This window comes from Achroia grisella, unplaced genomic scaffold (genome assembly GCF_030625045.1).
Source record: "Achroia grisella isolate CSIRO2021 unplaced genomic scaffold, CSIRO_AGI_Agris_v1 utg874, whole genome shotgun sequence".
NCBI lineage: Eukaryota > Metazoa > Arthropoda > Insecta > Lepidoptera > Pyralidae > Achroia > Achroia grisella.
Genome location: NW_026713051.1, coordinates 6,865,036 through 6,884,246, shown reverse-complemented (window position 1 = coordinate 6,884,246; position 19,211 = coordinate 6,865,036). Strand labels below are relative to the sequence as shown.

The 19,211-nt window shown below is 33.2% G+C and overlaps 1 protein-coding gene across 1 annotated transcript in view; it reads left to right on the top strand.

Annotated features, from left to right (window-relative positions):
• The window catches only part of LOC131853035 (dual specificity calcium/calmodulin-dependent 3',5'-cyclic nucleotide phosphodiesterase 1C-like), a 125,190-nt gene extending 111,263 nt beyond the window's left edge, over positions 1-13,927 (top strand). The window contains exons 8-11 of the mRNA XM_059203828.1: positions 9,859-10,099; positions 10,595-11,599; positions 12,158-12,457; positions 13,413-13,927. Coding sequence (XP_059059811.1) covers positions 9,859-10,099; positions 10,595-11,599; positions 12,158-12,457; positions 13,413-13,429 — 1,563 coding nt within the window. The 3' untranslated portion in view covers positions 13,430-13,927. The remainder of the gene's footprint in view (positions 1-9,858; positions 10,100-10,594; positions 11,600-12,157; positions 12,458-13,412) is intronic.
• The last annotated feature ends 5,284 nt before the right edge of the window (positions 13,928-19,211 follow it).

Sequence of the window (19,211 nt, the reverse complement as noted above, 5' to 3'; positions counted from 1 at the left end):
ATTACCTACATTATCGAACGAAACAGTTAAGTGTCTGTCAGTGGCTTAAATAAGTTTTGAAGACAAGGCAGCTCCGACATAATGTCTTTGCTGTTTTTTTTTTGAGTGAATAATAATAACAGTAAGCCTGGACAATTATGTACCATGTCCATGTAGCCCCAAGTAAGGCAGACCTTGTGTTATGGGTACTCGACAACTGATAGATATGTTTAAATACATTTTTTTTTGTAAATACACATGTAATATGCTTTGGAATCTCCCATAATGAATGCAAAATAAACTTAATTATTACAAATGTTTGCTTTAACAGTGCTTCATATTAATATATACTTTTATACATATATTATATATCCATACAACATATACAAATCATGAGGAGTGTATAGTATATATGTATATCATTATTCAGCAAAAAATACATAAAACATTTTTTTTTCTTTTATGTATGAAAGAAATTAGATTTAATTAAAAAAAATAATCAGATTCAATTAAATTTTCTTCTGAGAAGAACAGAAAACTACCAAAATCCAGAATGCGTTACCGCCTCTAAGTATATGAGACGGTCTTATCTATACGTTTTGAAATTCAATAAGACACTGTAATACCGACTAACGTTGCTGCGCCCTAAAAAAAGTTGTTTGCTCTGTTGTGACCGGGTTTCACCAGATATTCAGTTCGTCTATGACTAACGTGACCATTTCATTTTTTGTTAAAATGGGATTAGGGTACTGAAAGCAATAACATAATGAAAAATTTTGAGGTTTTACCTATACGTGCACTTAACGAGTGCGGTTGAAATGCATATGAATCGGACGGATATTTTTTTCTTACAGGTAATGGAATACTGTACAAGCCTGTACTAACGGTTTTAGACGCTGGAAAATGTTAGGATAAACATGAAGTCAGGTCGGCTAGTCCATTGTGGGGAAACGAACAGGATTTTACCGTATTGATTAATCAAAATTGAAAATCTTCAAAGTACTCGATTTCCACGCTGTATAAAGGACAGCGTGGAAATCGAGTTGGCATGGTCTTTGAAGGCAATAAGTTTCAATAGCTCTAACCCCTCTACTAACACCCCCTCTCTATCTCTTTCCTCTCTCTTGTTACCTGGATTATGCTTTGGCTTGGGACAACGGGATAGCCTGAAAGCGAGACTATCCCGTACGAAGCGAGACGTATGGTCACGATATCTATGACTCATGATGATGATAATGTACTAATATAGAGTACTGCTCGCGTATGATTGTTTACCGCAAATCCGTATACAAGAGTTTTATTTTTCCGTTAGTTTATCTATTTCTTCTATTTTCTATAACTATGTATGAAGATCACAGACGAAATATTATATACATGTATATTTCATGCAATGTTCTTGGCCCACGCCCAGTTTTTATTGTGTAAACATTGTTAATTTTGTTTTTGGCAGATTTAAAATAAGATATATTTTGATCGATTGTCAACTGAAATCCACAGTGGAAGTGCGGTTGGGGGTTAGTACTGGACACTAGTAGCCGCATTGTAAACAATATACCATGTCCGATCACCGCGTGATCTCCACGCAGTCGCATCGTGCTTATTTCCTGTTGAAATCATGACGATAGGCTAACCTAATTCTCTTCATCCTCAACCTAATATCCTCCACGGGTGCCCCCCTCCCCCAATACCATACCATATCCATTCATTGAATTGAATTCTAAACAACAAATTAAATCCCTAACAAAGCATCATCTGTCTATTATAATTTGAATAGATGTAATAGCCGTCTATAGGTTTTGGTAAGCATTTACCTTCCGTTGGGGCGTATGCTTGATTCCCGCCAAAAAAATAAGGAATAAAACTTTAATAATGTATTTGACATAACCAAAATACTTACCTGATAATTTTATATGAGTATTCTCTAGGCTTGTATTTGTAGAGAATCAATAAAACTGCCATTTCAATTATATTTGCAGCCGAGCAAAGCAGTCTGTAGTATATATAGACTAAATATAAATTTGTCAGAAACCAATCTGTGTTCCAGTTATATGGTTAAGATATACTTGTGATATTATTTATACATAGAAGTTAACAGTAATGGTCATCAGCGTTGCAATAGGCCTTACAAAGTAATGTGTATGTCCATTGCGCTCTGCATGTACATATGCGAAGGTTACCACATACAATCGGCTTGTTTACTATTCCACTCGCATAAAAAGTAGTCATGTAAGAATTTCCAGCACTGGGACGCTAGGGAATAGAAAGATGCGTATTACTATTTTATTGACAAACAATACCATATATTTTACTTACTTTACATATATGTTACTACCATCCGAAACCACGTCGGCTCAACGTTATCTGATAAATCATTAAGATATATGATTACAATTCACAAATAATCACGTATAAGTCAAAATATTCCCAAATAAACCAATTATTCATATAAGTTGAATCTACTATCAGTTCAGGAGGTATGTGTATTTCCAACCGAGAAGAACTGAGAAAAAACTCCGTCTCTTTTCAATTGAGCACACATACAAACATGATACATACTGTCGATTTAAGCATATTCAACCTTTTGATATTCTTTAATAAGGTACAATATCATTCACAGAGTTAACGCAGCGACGTACATTTATAAGCGCGGTTATAAATACTCTATTGCTACACTAACGCGTGACAATAATAAATATTATGAATTAATTCTAGAAATACATATTCATGAGGTTATGTAACGGTGTCGGTTGCGACATGGATGAAAGTTGGATGACGCTAGAAGACGATCCTCGTGATCGGTTTAGTGGTTTGTATTAGCTATGTTTATGTAATATTTTAACCCGTCCAGTTTATACTGCATCAAAAAAGTAGGTCCTTAATTCCAGTTGTATTTTTATGTCTATTAAGGGCGGAGAATAAGACGCCATTATGAATAATAAGTGCAATGAAGGTAGATTAAGTTAACCGATTTTAAAATATTTTTTATCTGAGAGTAATGTTTCTCTGTTTTCCACATATTCTATGTTTTTTTAATAAAACAAAATTAATTAGTATTTGTTGTTAAAAAAGTCGTTGTTGTTGTTGTTAAAAAATAGTATATCAATAATAAGTATTGAATTGACTATAGAAATGACTATACAAAAAGCAATTAGTCACGTACTATAAATAAATAGAACGGGATAATAGCTGTATATAACGTCCTATATTAATTATTTTGAGTTTCGATATAGTAATAAATTTTTCCTCCATTTTGATTTTTTTATGACAATATGCTTTTTTGTTGGTCCCATATTTATGTATTTCTTTTAAAGTATTTTCTGGCTATTGCATATAGTAAAAGTAAATCAAATACCATAATATATATATATGTAGTTGTCTGTGCAAACATTTAATTGTCTTATAAATTAATATTGCTATTAAAAAATACGAATGGGTTGATGATAGAAGTGTGAAAATTTAGGTTTGTGAACGTTTAGAAGTGTGAATTATTTAATGCCGAAACAATTATTATTGTCCAAAAAAAATAAAATATCTCGCTGCGAATATCAAACTTGGCAGTATAGAGTACGTCGTCATCTATTTAATAAATTTGGTTTGCTATAACGTTTATATCACCGGAGAGTCAGTCAGAAATAAAATTGTTAAACAAACATATTTTTTTGTCGCTCAGATGTTACAGTTACTAAATCTTTCGATCTAATTTCGTGTAATAAATCTAAATATATAACCGATCATCACGAATCTAATTTAATAATCGGAAAGACAAGCAGGCTCTAAAAGTGTAACGGTCGCATATAGACACGAACAATAGCATCACAAAATACTTTGTATGTTGCGAGTATGTTGCAATTCCTGTAGTGTTATGCCTCGCTGGCCGTAATTTCACTAGGGCATCTATCAAACCCGAACACTTGTAAAGCAAGCCGCTGGCAATGGAATTGCTGAGACAACTGACTACAATGTCTACATAGACAATGTAGATTACATTGCAGTTATTTGTTATAAATAAGTTTGTCTGGGGCTAGATAACCCTGTGTTGAAGTCACTATGATTTAATAATATAAATATACTAGTGTCCTCGAGTTGGTACTATTAGTAAACCGATTACAATTAAAAGCTAAAACAAAATTTTAAGTGTAGCTTACAACGATAAATTAGTAATATAAGCCATTAAAATTGTTATGTTGTTGCTAATAGTTGTTGCGGTAGTCGTTTGTGTGAGTAGCACACCACCGCACCGCTCATCATCAACAGAAACTTCATCCCCAAACACTGAACCTAACTGGTCTCGAATAGTGCGGTTTCAGAGGAGCTAACATGTAATAATCAGCTGCAGGCAACATCGTTAGATTATTTAAAAAAGTATGAATAGGACTGACAAACTACACTACCACAATCAACATAAAAAAATAATTGAGAATAGATATGTAGAAAGTATACTACATATCTATATCTCATTAATATTTTTTTTTAAATTATAACCTTGTTTATTCGTATGCCTGCGATATGATAACTATTATTATATTTACCTCGTAACAGCACTTGGATTATGACAAATAGGTTATCATTCGATCCAGCAAAACATTATTTAAAATAATTAATTTAATACAATCTTGCAAGTTATGCCAATTATAATAATTATGCTTACATTGCCATATTAATGATATTAAAACAGCACAGAGTTAATTGCTGTATCAAGGATTACAATATACGAGTGCCTAAAGATATCTTACAATTTATTAAATTAGTGTTAAATTAGTTAATTATTAAATTATTCACAGGATATGCAGAGGCAACAGTGATTTCTAATCATTTTTCATTGTTAGTTCATTTTCAACGAATCCTAAACTTGTTTTTTTTTTGCATCTACCTAACAAGCTACTAATATACCACATATGTCAGTATAACCTCTGAAAATCATCGGGATTGATTCTTAGTGAACTCGCCAGAATTGGCTAACCGACCCGATTTCATCCTCACATGGGGTGATTCCTGCGCCAATAGTGATACACCAGAGTATACAGTTAGGCCAGGATCTGCATTATTCCAATCTAAAAGTGTTTTATAATGTCTAAAGCACTACATTGGTTGACCATACAAGCTAAATAAACAGTCAATTAAACACTTTTACGTGCTATTTTGTGAAACCAGTTGTACAGCGATAGATTTAAGCTAATCTCTTTTGGGCCAATCTGGAACACGTGTAAAGATTTGTAGTTAAGCGCTTGTTTACGGAGCATGTTAAATCGCCCCCATTTTGTCTATGATGGTGCAAGTAAATTAACAAACTGTATTTACATTATAGAGGCATTACGATCTAATTATCTCGAATGCAATTCATAAGCTTTTATGTTATTAGTAGATATGTAATCTTGTACACACCTGTGTTAAAGATAAATGCTGGTGGGCCGTCGGTTGGGGATGGTAGGATTACCACAAAGGCAGTTAGGACATCGTGTCATAATTACAAGAAAATAACCACGGCAGTATCCAGGTACATTAATGTGCCAATGGTACTAACAATAAGTGATACGGCCAATAGTATCTGGACAATTTCTTCCCCCAAATTTTGAGCTTTTGACTTCCACCGTCACTTGTTAACATAATTATATCGATAGTAATTATGCTCATGTAGTCAGATAAAAAAGATGTCATTATAATGTAATTAAAAAAATATTTACATGATCTTTTTCGTACAATAAATTAAATGTTATATTCTATACTTTATATGGGGCAACAGCAACGAGACTTAATTTCTTCTTTCACTTATATGTACTTTTTACTTCGAGCGTTTAAACAGAACTGGTCTCTGCGTACAATATGGTGGTTCTTTTTAAAGGCAGTAGGTAGGTGGGACTGTTATGGTCAAATCAGAACTTATATCTTGTACTCAATAATAATCATAATTATATAACACTTCTAGAACATACATTTTAAGTCATAATTATAATTAGATTTAATCTTTACTATTTATACATTTACTTCAAGTTTATAGGCATAAAAAATAATAATTAAATAAAATTATATTGTGGTGGTTATCTCACTCCAACCAGATGGCGTTGTAGTCGCTGAAATTTAGCGAGGCACGCAGGTGAACGGTTGCGTTGACGGTAACATTTATGATCTTTGCATACACTTACCTTTTAAAAACAATACAGTTTTAGTAGTTTTACTGTTTGTTTGTACTGTTTCTACTGGGTATAGCATAATTATTTTATTAGGTACACACTTTTTTCTCAATTTAATTTACAATTTTTTATGTTAGGTTCACTCCGTCATTATCAACGTAGAAAATAATTTATTATAAAAAAATAATATCTGTCTTGAATAGCATATTCTAATCGTCATATTATTGGATGTTGGCTCGGCACGCGCAGGCGTTCAATCATGTCACTTTACGCCAATTGCAGATTTTGACTGTAAATTCCATAGGATTGTACCATTCATGCGATATTAAAATACGAGAATATGATATACATAGCGATTATATTGTACATTTCTTTACATTTTAATTATCTTAATTCCCCCATACACGGATAGATTTATCGCTTCTATCAATCGAAAAGATAATCTTAACGATCCATCTTTCCATTATTTGTTCGACTACACCAATTGGTTGTGATATCACTACACACGCGCGATCCGACTACGGATTTTGACAGGGAACGAACGGATCATAACGATAATCGGACCGTGTATTGGGACCTTTAGATAATTAACCTACTAACGTAGATTTTAAAGGTTGACCTGTAATTGTTTGTTTTAATTATTATATATTAAAATACACATGTCTAGTCATAAAAACCATTCAGAAAAACTAGTTAAAAGATACAAGTCTAATATTTAAAGTAAATTACTTATTTAAATTTATTATTAATTTTTTATTCGTATATTAATTTTGATGTACCTGTTGTTACATGTTGTAATAATCTCTAGCAGCGGAATTACTTTACAATAGTAATTACTAATTTACTGTCTTATATGTGTGTGTATATATACATATATTTATTGAATTTTAAAATAGTATTTGATATACGGTATTAATTATAATTGATGAGACATTTCACGTCATATCTTTAAATAATATAATTAATGATTATAATAATATTTGTGGCAATTTTGTTATTTAGCAATTTGTATTTACACATCATAAACTTGTTATGCTAAACAATTTTTATTTAGAGATGATGCCAGCAGTGTTGGCTAACTCGTCATACTCGTGAACGAATGCTGCCTGTAGGGACTGGTCTGCTCTTCTCACTACGACTGATTTAATCTTATTGTATATTTATATTTGACCCAAAAAAACTTGCACTGGTTGGTAGATTGTGTTCACACGTTTCGACTTGTAAATGTAAACTTACAAGGATTATTTAAAAGAGCAACACAGAAGTTTCTTGCTCGTTCTTCTTGTGATGAGACAGCTTTCCCAACGAGTGGTAAATAAAAAACAAATTGTTATGACTATTCAAAAGTGCTTAAATTAGTTTATTTAAATAAATGCTTTTGTATTCTATACTATTTCTATTGTAATTATAGTAAACGCTATTAATGTATAAATACAAAAAACAAAACTTTAAGCCACTTGTATGAACATTTGCCTCGCAATATGAATGCTTAACAGGCTGGCTTTCACGTTGCTCGCTTGTTCATAAGGCGTTGAAGTGCTCTCAGTTACAATGTTACACAACTTATGTCCCGTCCCGTCTATATCAACTTTTTATTTCGCTGAATTATAATGAAAAGCGCCCTTCTCACTTTTCTCAACTAATTAATCTTTGTGTTCACGAGTAGCAGCTTACGCCCTGCTACAAAGTAACTCTGGAGGTTTTCCCCAATGCTTGCCATCGACTACAGCGTCAATTTAAAGACGTAAATTTTTCGTCGTGTCTTCTAGTTTCTTTAAGTATTTATAAAGAAATTGGAAAATTTTTAATACGTAATATATTTTTAAATTTAATTAATTCTTAACGTTGATAACACAGTGTGGCATTTTATCACATACTAACTTTTATATACTAAGTATTATACTCTTAGTTATATTTGTTAACTTATAGTTGGGATCCGTATTTTAATACAATATAACATATAAGTAGTACAGTACAGTACTCATTTTAGTGGAAACAAAAAAAAAAGTTTATTTGTTGTCTTCTTTTTCTTACTTTCCTCTTTATAATATTATCAAATCTTCGAAATATTAGGAATGATACTAAATTATTATAAAAATAACGGCGAGTGTGTTATGAATAGTTGCAGTCGGTGAGAATGTCTAGTCGCCTACCATATGGCTAAAATTACCTGAACTCTGTCTAAATATACCGCGAGTAACATGTCAATTCTGTTTTTTGTTTCTGTTTGTTTGTCACTGTGTTCTTAAAAGCTGTCGGTCAGGATACAACTTTGTAACATACTAAATATGTTACAGACTTGTATCCTAACCGTTGCGTCTGCCAGCGACCTCGTATAATTTCTGCGTAAATATAAGTTATGTCCAATCCTATTCCAATATAATATATGCTAATAGCGATATACAAACATATATACCAAATTTCATGACGACAGCCTAGTTAATAAACTGTGAAATCACTAAATATAGAACAGAAAATGTATTGAAATAAATTTAATAAACATTTTTAAAATAGTCATTTTAGTTTGTTTTCGTGGTGTTTTAAATCAACTAATTCCAGTTTAATGAATAAATAAACAAACAAATATAGACTCTTTTTTTATATCAGTTAGGATTACGTGTGGTTTTAATTAGTGTGGACACCATAGGTGAGGTGTTATTCGTATAACTACCACATGTACCGTTCTATGAAAACTACTCACTAAGTATAGTCGCAGGTGCATATGAATCTCGTCGAAAAATATTTTGGATTGTTCGCCGTCTGAAATAGATGTTATAGCTACCTTTACAAGTACCTACGCTCTTTCTTTTTTTTTCGGAAAAGATTGAGCCTGTGCTAGCAGGACGAGAAAAACCGCAAGCGCCGCCGCGCCAGCTCACACATTACAATCGTGCATGCTTAAACGCATTTTTGAAAAAAATAAATAGTTATAGCATAATGTCAGCAGATATTGGCTTATGGAACAGAGATATAATTGTAGAGTTATTGATAATTTATAAATATTAAGCGTGTCTTTGGAAAATAAAGTATATCGAAAATACTTCACGCGTAAAAGGGAACACAAAAAAATAGTTAAATGCAATTCCTCACAATTGCGCGCGTTATGTATCCCACGCTGGATTGCGCACGCTCTTGATCACACGACAAAGAACGTGTTGTGTAAACGCAGCTAATGTATAAAATAATAGTTAAATTACACTTTTTAAAATAATATCCCTATTATTCGTTGAATATTGGCCTGTATTTGTTTGATAGCACCTATATTAAAAGTCCTATCTAATAAAGAATCAGTCAGATATTTTTAAGTGTTTATTACAACTTTACAATACAAACAAAAAATCAAATCTGTTCTCTTTATACTCGTAATTTTAGCTGCGAAAATGCGAAATTACAGCTTCAGATGAACACAGTGTTACGTGAAATTCCCATTACGTCACACCTGCCATTTATCCTCCGTTATTCTACTAAATAGTGTCTACGACAGTGTACATTATTACATCCTGCTGTTGACACAATGTAACCAATAGGAGTGACGTCACCATCTGATACCATAACTTCTGCATATCTGCACGAAATTTGGTAAAAATGTATTTTATTTATATCAGTATCAAAATACTCTGCAAATATTGCCCTGGAGCTCTGTCAACCCCGTTTGGGGTTATATCGTGTCACGACGATAAATATATATAAGTAAAATACTTTTAACTACATCACCAAAAAACTAAATTATTTGTTTTCTATTGAATTTCAGACTTATTTGGACACCAATACACTTGACTTAAGAAAACTCGAGCATCGCCATCTGGTACTCCAGATGGCGCTGAAATGCGCAGACATATCTAACCCGTGCAGACCCTGGGATATTAGCAGGAAATGGAGTCTCAAAGTCTGCGAAGAGTTCTTTAGGCAAGGCGACTATGAGCGCAGATTGAACTTGCCAGTAACAGCGCTTTGTGATCGACATACTACGTCTATACCCAAGATCCAAACAGGTAAACGCTATAATCTGTAACTACATATATATTAGAATATGTGCCTTGAAAGAATAGACTTATTAATTATTTATTAAGTAACATATATCATTATAGATTGTGTAATCAAAAATATGAGTAAAGAAAATTCATGATTGGAAAGTGTTTTACTTGCATGTAATGATATAGTGAGTATATTGTGCTGGGACAAGTATGAAACGAGTACATGAGCAGATGGCTTACCCGAGATCATGTCAGTTGCAACACTACCGAATCATCAGAAATAAAACACGGAAAAGTACTGTTATTTATTTAGTAGTAATGACAGCAAATTTATTTTAAAAATTGTATAAAAATAAACTTGTATGTAAATGTATAAAATTTTGCTTATTTCCTCAATATGCAGATGCACGTTTGATTAAGTGTACATACGTGTGTGTAGTCAGAAATTAAACAATCCCTATCCTTAGTTCTAATTCCCTCGGATAATATATTTTTATTGTCGTTACATTTCAGGGTTTTTCAAGTATGTCGTGACCCCCCTTATTACCGAATGGCACCGATTTCTCAAGAACCATTTGTCTGCGCAAATGTTGCGAAATCTTCTCATCAACCAGACAAAATGGGAATCCCTGGTGGCTCAAGAAACGGCAGAAGAAATCGGTATCGAAACGTCTGACACAGGCGTGGTAGACGAGGATCTAGAGTCCTGTTCAGGCAACATCTCTGACAGTTCCGAGATGCTGTTACCACTTCGCAGGAGATCTTTAAATCCAACTAAACAAGTTGGTCTCAAAGAACAGTTAAGGCGATTTTCCGTTCCACTAAACGTGTTCCAAGATTCGAAATTTAAGAGTAGAGATAAGAGTCGAGCGTCGTCTATAGCAGAGCCGCGTAGTAGGGGCAACACTAGTCCGTTCGGCAGTGAACATTCGCTACACTCACAACGTAGTTCGTACGACCATTGCCAAGACAACGAGAGAGTTCTCAGTTCAGAAAAGCTTCTTCCGGATTCTACTATAACTTCAATCACCACCCCAGTGCAGGCAACTCGGCTGAACACTGTCATAAAGGAAGGCGGATCTTGGAAGCTGATACGCCAGCAGACTTTTCCGCCGGCGTTTGAGACGTCGGCACACGCACCCCCGCTCACCGCTCGTCGCCTGCACACAAGTAATGAAGACGCTATCTACCCGTCTCGTCAAGTAAAGACTGAGTATGCAGTTAAATTTGAAGTAAGGAAAGAGGGTGTGTTTAGCAATTTAGTCAAGTTGGATGATATCAATAAGACTGATAACGATGACGCTTCTGATAATAGTGACGTAGATGTAGCTGAATGTACGCATAATTTAGACAAAGAAAATAAGCCTGCGAGTCTTAGTAGCTCAGCGGCACTCTGGGAATATGCAGCGTCTGGGAATCAGTTAAGAGTGAATTTGACAGGGATGCACTTGGATGCTCTCGCCTCCGAGCAGGAGACACGCCGCAGGAAGTCCGTGCCTGCTGATAACGTCGCCTCTGGTAATTTGATTTTGGTGTTACTACGTAAATTAATATTTGCCGCTACAGCATACAAACATACGACAAATGCATACAGCCGATTAAGTAAAGTAATAAATCATTATCATTATTACATAGTATAAAAAAGTCACTGTCCGTACGTGCCAATGTACTCGTATGCTCAAATCTTTAAAACTATGCAACGGATTTTGAAGCGGTTTTTTAATAGATAGAATGATTCGAGAGGAAGGTATGTATAATACATGTACACCCGTGCGAAGCCAAATTGGTTAGTTAGTTAACAATAAATTATACCTCGATGATCTATCGGTTTAGCACATCGCTTTACTTTCGACGGTTGCGGGTTCGATTCCGTGCACATTACAAACATTTGTATTAATATTGATGATTGTTATATTTCCTACATATTTATGATGGACGGCGCTGTGTGAACTGCCCAGGGTAATTTAACATTAATACAAAAGTTATCCCATCGTTCAAACAAACGAGAATATATAAACTATTACTGTACAGCTACAAAGTTGAGGGTTCTATTTAATAATATGTATTTATATCTAGCACCAAAAGAGAAAAGATCAAGGGAAGTCACTACTTCGGCGACGCAACTACTGCAACGAACTCTATCAGGAAAAGAAAGCTGGACCCAGCGCAGAGGATCCGCCCCTGCACCAGTAGCACCCTCCGAGTTGCGAAATCTAGCCTCAGCAGCCAACACGAGGCACAGCACTAACGGCGCCCGGCGGAAGGTCCCCACGCCGTCGTGTCAACAGTGGATGGTGAAGACCTCCCACAGCTTCCAGGAGAGGACACTCCACCACATACCGCGCAGAAGTTCATTGCCCGTTGAGGTGCTGACAGGTGCTAATGGCTGCTGACGGCTTTATTATGTTTCACGATGCACTATTCTCTTTTTTTTGCAATGCTTAATAATAAATATAGTTGTAGTTTGTAATACGTATACACTAAAAATAGAGACGTATGAATAGTTATAAAATATTATATATACATACTATACAACACTTTATGCTATAAAAAGTTATTGTTCTTGTAGTACGATCATACCAGGCTTTGTCGTATGTATCATATTTCAAAGGTGTTACATCGAGTGCCGTAAAATATATTTAATAAATTACAAATGGCTTGATCACAGTGTAAAGTTTGACAAGCTGTAAGAACTATATTTTAGTGTGTTTGTTGGTATATTTGTATAATAATATTATTATACAAATATACACATTGAAACTATATACATTCAATCTATTTCTATACCAGAAAATCATCAAAATTGATGCAACGATTTATGCGTCATAAGGTAACTGGCAGTCATAGTTTCTCTAGCGTTTATAATATAAGCATGGATTTTGATAGATTTAGAAGTGTAATTAACTTTAATTTGGTTAGTTAATTTATGTTTTGAGAGTGCACACTTATATGGAATAATTTTCATTTTTGTGATGCTAAATGTTTTATTTTTACTATTATATGCCCTTCAATGTTTCTATTGAGATAGTTCATTACCGAAGTGTCGCACAATTCATTATCATAACATCAATTTTTACCACATATTGTTACATTTGTTATTTAATTAGGGAATTAACATTCGTTGATAGCATGTGCATGTCTCCTGATCTGATCAGGTAACTAGTATTGATGGGTTTACTAGGAACTAACCATCAGTGATGATGACCACGAGGTAAATCTGACATGATGGATTGCTAAAGAATGGAACCTCTAGATCCCACTACTAACAATGACGGGCCTACAATGTGAAATATATTAGCATTTATCTAATACAACCGTTGATATATTTCAGGTGTCTCTACCCGTTGAAGCTTCAGAGAGCCCAGAGACCCAATAGGTTGGGAAACTGGAACCTGCTCAAATATGTATGAAAGGTATTGCACCTACCTGCCGTTATATCAAGACAACATACGGAAATTGACGGCTGATCGTTATATGTGTTTGTAGATATTGAAGTTTGTTGATAATCAAATTAGGAACGGTATGTGTAAAGTTAAATTAAATATGTAGGTTGTTTGGAACGAGGCATGTCTTTAGACTAGACAGTGTACACTACCCCACGGATTTACAGATAAGTGGTGTGTTTCACCACATTGAATGACAAGGTAATACTTTATATAATGTAATCATTACATTTCCGTGAGTACGTTGAACCTGCTGTTTAATTGGGTATTTCCTTATGCCCAATGTGTTTGTGAGCAAAATGTATGAACATGTATTTTTGTTCATGATATTGTGAGTCAAATGTTATTAGCTCAAAGTAAATTTGTCGGGCTTAGAATATAGATTGTAAGATTAGTCTGTAATCTAATGAGGTCCGTGTAAAATTAAGCGGCTTCATCTAGCACATTTTAGCTTATTATAACACAAAGATAGAACAACTCGGTCACTGTCTTTGCAAGCGCTAAATACATGCTTCAAGCCGCTTGACTTACGCTCATCTTTTAAGGTTACGGACATTGTTTATTTGTATTAGGACTAAAATATAAATTATTGATCTTCTCATACTATACATCACATAGATCATACGTTTTCTTCTTGATCTCTAAAATAGGACATTTTGAAAAGACAAATTCAATAGACTATTTATTTGACAGTCGTAGTACAAACTATTCTTTACAATTGGTAAGGAATTTAATTTTTGTGTTACAACGAATAATAATTATTGGTTATAAATTAGTAATATTGTTGCCTAAGTTCAAAACGATGGGGGCTTACAAATTTACAAATTACAAAACGCGAAAACTACCTGCTAGATGGCGCTTGTGAGTGACAAGAATATTTCCAGTTGACAATTACCATCTGAATTAATTTCCAAACTATATATGTCTCATGTTAGAATTGAACCTTTTTCCTTTATTTGATCATCTTGAAGGAAGTTCAGTGTTATTTTTCCAGATCTTTGCTAGAAGTTTTAACCGTTGTTGTGATTATTAAGTTTTTCTACTAGTAGTAGTCTAGACACTTTTCTTCGACACGTAATTGATCATAGTTCCTTTTCTGCCTATAATTATATTACGCTTTTGTAATATTCAAACACTGAAATTTAAAAGCATAACTGTAAAGGAAATATATACTTTTGTTTTATAACTGCGACGCCCCTAGCAACTATGAATGGGATCCCTCATCGTTTTCTAGATTTATGTATGTTTTGTTCTCATGCATATTACCAAACATATGTTGTTCGGCGAATTCCACTATTTGGAAACATGTTCATAATAAAAAAAAAATAAGAGTCTCATAATCAATAACTTTTAGTATTTGGAAGTTAAATAGTCATAGGTTAAGTACTTATTAAACTTAGATTATAGTTAAGTAGTGGCTCTTTTTGAGCGTGCGGTGTACGCACATTGTATAATGTTTTCTTGTGTTGTATGTTAAGACGATTTCAGTATTAGATGTTTGACAGACAGGTTACAAATCGTACATGTTTGAAAATTTCGGCATTGAATGCGGGATCACCAATGAGTATCGGTCTTTCAGAGTATTTGCTATTTATTATAAAGTACAATAATTATTTAGTTTTACTTAATTACAATTACAATAATTATTTGTTTTCATTATTGATTTATAGATTGATTTTCGGATCTATAAATATTTGAAATAAAGAATATACCAGGAGTCATAGTTTTTCGTCGACATGTCTATGGCTACTCAGGATGGGATGGTTATCATTGGTGAATCTCGTGTGTAGATATCAACTATGCAATTCTTGTCACAAAACAATAATGTATATTATATGGTGTTCATTTAACGGAAAGCGTACAACAATGCAATATAGAACCACATCATTAATATTTACCTTCCATACTTAATTGTACTCATGATCAATACCCGGAGCATTTAATATGAAAGGTACAAATATAATATTTATTCGAAGCAGCTCTATATGTGTTGTACAGTAGCATGATCTTATTCAGTTGGATTGTTATACCTGTTCCGTTATATACTACTTTAAGTATAATAGTATAAGAGTATTTAGTATTTGTATTCCATTGCATCCATGACAGCATCTACATTTGACATCCACCAGGAGTATCGCAACCATTTGACAGTTACATTAAGTTTCAATCGATGTATTAACATTAGAAATCATTGTTATTTAGACAGAACAAAATGGAAATAACCTATATATTGCATAATCTATTAGTTTATGCACACATGCTGTCCTGTATGGAATGGAGTACAACGTTTAAACGTTAATATAATTATAATAATAGCCTGTTTAGTGTATATTCAGACGCATGGGTGTAGCCAGGGGTGGCACATGACCTTACCTTCCTCCTCACCTGAAACAGGAAAGGTGATTTTTGAAAGGTTGCATTCGGGGTTGTTGACAGATCTCTCACTTAATACAATTTTTGACTAGGAGAGGAGGGAGGGTGTGTGCCCCTGTTTGACGTATGCATTGTTTCTTTAATGGTCAATAGTTAACTTGTATACTAAGTATAAACAATAGTTATTGCCCGTTCTGTTAATGAGGAATAGTACGAGGTGTTATAAGAAATGATAAATATCATGTTATTTCATGTACTACATATGCTGTAATTGTTTATCGTTTAATCAGATAGATCCTATCAAGACTAAACGAGCACACGTTAGTTTCTGTATCTATAATACATAGATGCTTACTTATTTACAGAAATAAAGGAATAATTATAAAAATAAAACAGAAATAATAAAGAAAGTCATATTCAGGTTCAGAGTTGGTCTAGATAATTATTAAATATTATAAGTAAATGTATAGTTGTTCAATTACACAAATAGATTGAGATATGTGTTATATTAATTGATGTGTCTCACATATATAGTACTATGAGTGTTACTAAACATGCCTTGATGTTACAACCGCTTTTATAGATTTAAACTTCACTGCTCACTAAAAAACCATCTATAATGCTGGCTTTCATCCGAATGGAAACGTGGTTAGTTGTTTAGGCGCTAGGCCTCAATTAGAGTCAGAAGTTGACTATACACAAACAGTTGCAAATTCAATATATATTCATATTTGTTGTTAGTATAATTGTAATTAGAATCGACCTTTAAGCTTGTTGTGGACAACGTAATAATTTAAGGTTTAATAAAAAAATGCATTTGCGTTTAGAAATAAAGTAAGATTAAAAACATTCTTCAGGACATTACAATGCGGTTTAAAATAACCGCCTCTTTTGTTATCTGCTTCAGCTATGTAAGAAGAACGCGTCAATGTATCTTTATCTTTTTAAATGTCTCCCTATAGAATAATCGTCATCATTGCCTTGCGTTCATCCCATTATTTGGGTTTGACGCAGCATGGTATCTTCCTCCTTGATCCTTATACAGTAATGTGGCAATTATATTCCTTATTCAGTGTTAATTCTTATTTCTACTAATTATATTTAATTAATAAATATTGTTCTTTCTATCGTAACAAATTATGTACCTATTATTTTGTCACTGTTAACTACTTGCCTCTCTTGCCTGGATATTATATGTATTTAAGTTTTTATGCATCATATTTACTTATTCGGTCAGTAACATCGGGTCTTTCAAGACAACAGTGAATAAGGCAGTATGGAAGTTTGCATGTAACAACTAACATTATCATTTAATATTAGGTGTGATTGGATCAAACATCACACTCCTGTTTTATATGGATAGACTCGAGAATCTCTTCAGTTTATCTTTTACTTGTTGCTTTTATAAAAATCTAACTAATCATTCAGAACATAACTTTACGATGTCCATAATATTCTTAAAAGTAATTTAGTTTAGTGAATAGTACATTTAAAACAATATTAATATACACATATATCAGCTAGCATTATTCATTGTAAAGTTGCAGTGTAATTAGTTGTTGAATTTTTGCTCTTGATGTTTTATATTATGAAAAAATAATATCAACTACGTGCATACAGTGTGTATGCACGTACTTGGGAGAACAGCGCGGGCAGCCAAGTTAGTCTGCCAAACGTATGGTGTCCGTAATGTCATAAGATTTTAGTATTAGAAAGTTTTCAGCCAGTGCGCGTTTTGCAAAGTTGTAATCGTAGCATAGAAATACGACAAATAGTATTGTGTATATAAAATATGTGTCTGTATATAATGTCCCTAATATTAAGTCCCGTTATGATAAATATCTATAAAGACCATTATTATGGTTTCCAGAGAGGACTGCAGGGATGTCTGTTAGACATAATATAGAACACATGTGCAACTTTATGGCTGATAAATTCAAATAGAATTTACAGTACTATGTTTATCTACATATGTGTACGTAGCTATTAATGTTAGGGTACTACATTTCTATAAAATAACTTTTGAAATAAACTAAATCTAAGTAATACTTTACAGTATCGCCATGTTCATCTGTTTCCAGACACTGTTAACACTGTGACTGGAAAAATAATTTTAAATTTAGGTTAAGAACATGTTTCTCTATCATGTGCATAACTACCAATGTTAGAAAACTCAATTTTCCAACATAAGTAACTACGTACATTCTCTAAAGTTCTATTTTGTTAGTCTATATAGTGGTGAACTAAAAAATAGACCTTTACGGCTTTTAAATTAGGGTATGATCATGTTTATCTGTCATGTACATAACTACCAATGTTAGAAAATTAAACTTTTCTAAAGGGCACATCATTTACACTCAGTAGAATTCTTTTCTAATTACGGTGAGTCATCGACTCCAGGACCATAAGTTGAACCCTCGTGTCATTGTTTCCTTCCAATATTTTTAATTGGTGTTATCTACGAAACATTGTGCCCTCGCGCATCCTACCTTCTGTTTTCCGTTTTAGTTTTTCTTGTTTTGTACTCACTCTCACTCTCGAGCATCCCATGACGTTCTTCTTATGCGTTCATTATGCGTTCGTTCTCCGAAATTATTTGCCCGAATAAGTCGTCGTAATTTTCACCCAATATAATAATATAATGGATATTTTGAAAATTCTGACTATAACCCCTTAAGGATGAACTAAAAAAATAGGACTTTATAAAACATCTCCTTGTTCCATGACACTAAGCGGTAGCAAGTGTGAATGGTAAATTAAAATAAATTTAGTCTAGGAACATGTTTATCTGTCTTGTACTAACTGCTAAAATTAGAAACCTTTAGTTTTCTAGCATTAAAATCTATGTACATTTTCCAATAAACTATTTTTTTAGTTTATGAAAATATAAAATAAAAAAAAATGGAACTTTCATCTATGTTCCATGTTCATCTATGTTCCAGAACACAACGTATTGATACTGTGACTGGAAAATTAATTTTAAATGTAGTGTAAGACCATGTGATTTATTATATACATAGCTATCAATGTTAGAAACTATGAATAAAATAAAATAATAGAACTTAACTGTATCTATATATGTACATGTGTGTTATTTATTAGTGTCAGGACACGTACATATGTTTCATAATATAAAACATCAAAGGTTTACTCTATGACTGGAAAAAGAGTTAGAACTTTACATTATCAATGTATATGTGTATTGTCTACTAACGTCAGGACACTATTTGTTACGTAATACAAAAATCATATTACTCTTGTAAAATCAAATTAAATTTCACTGAATTTTTAAGATTAATCAAGTAATGTATACA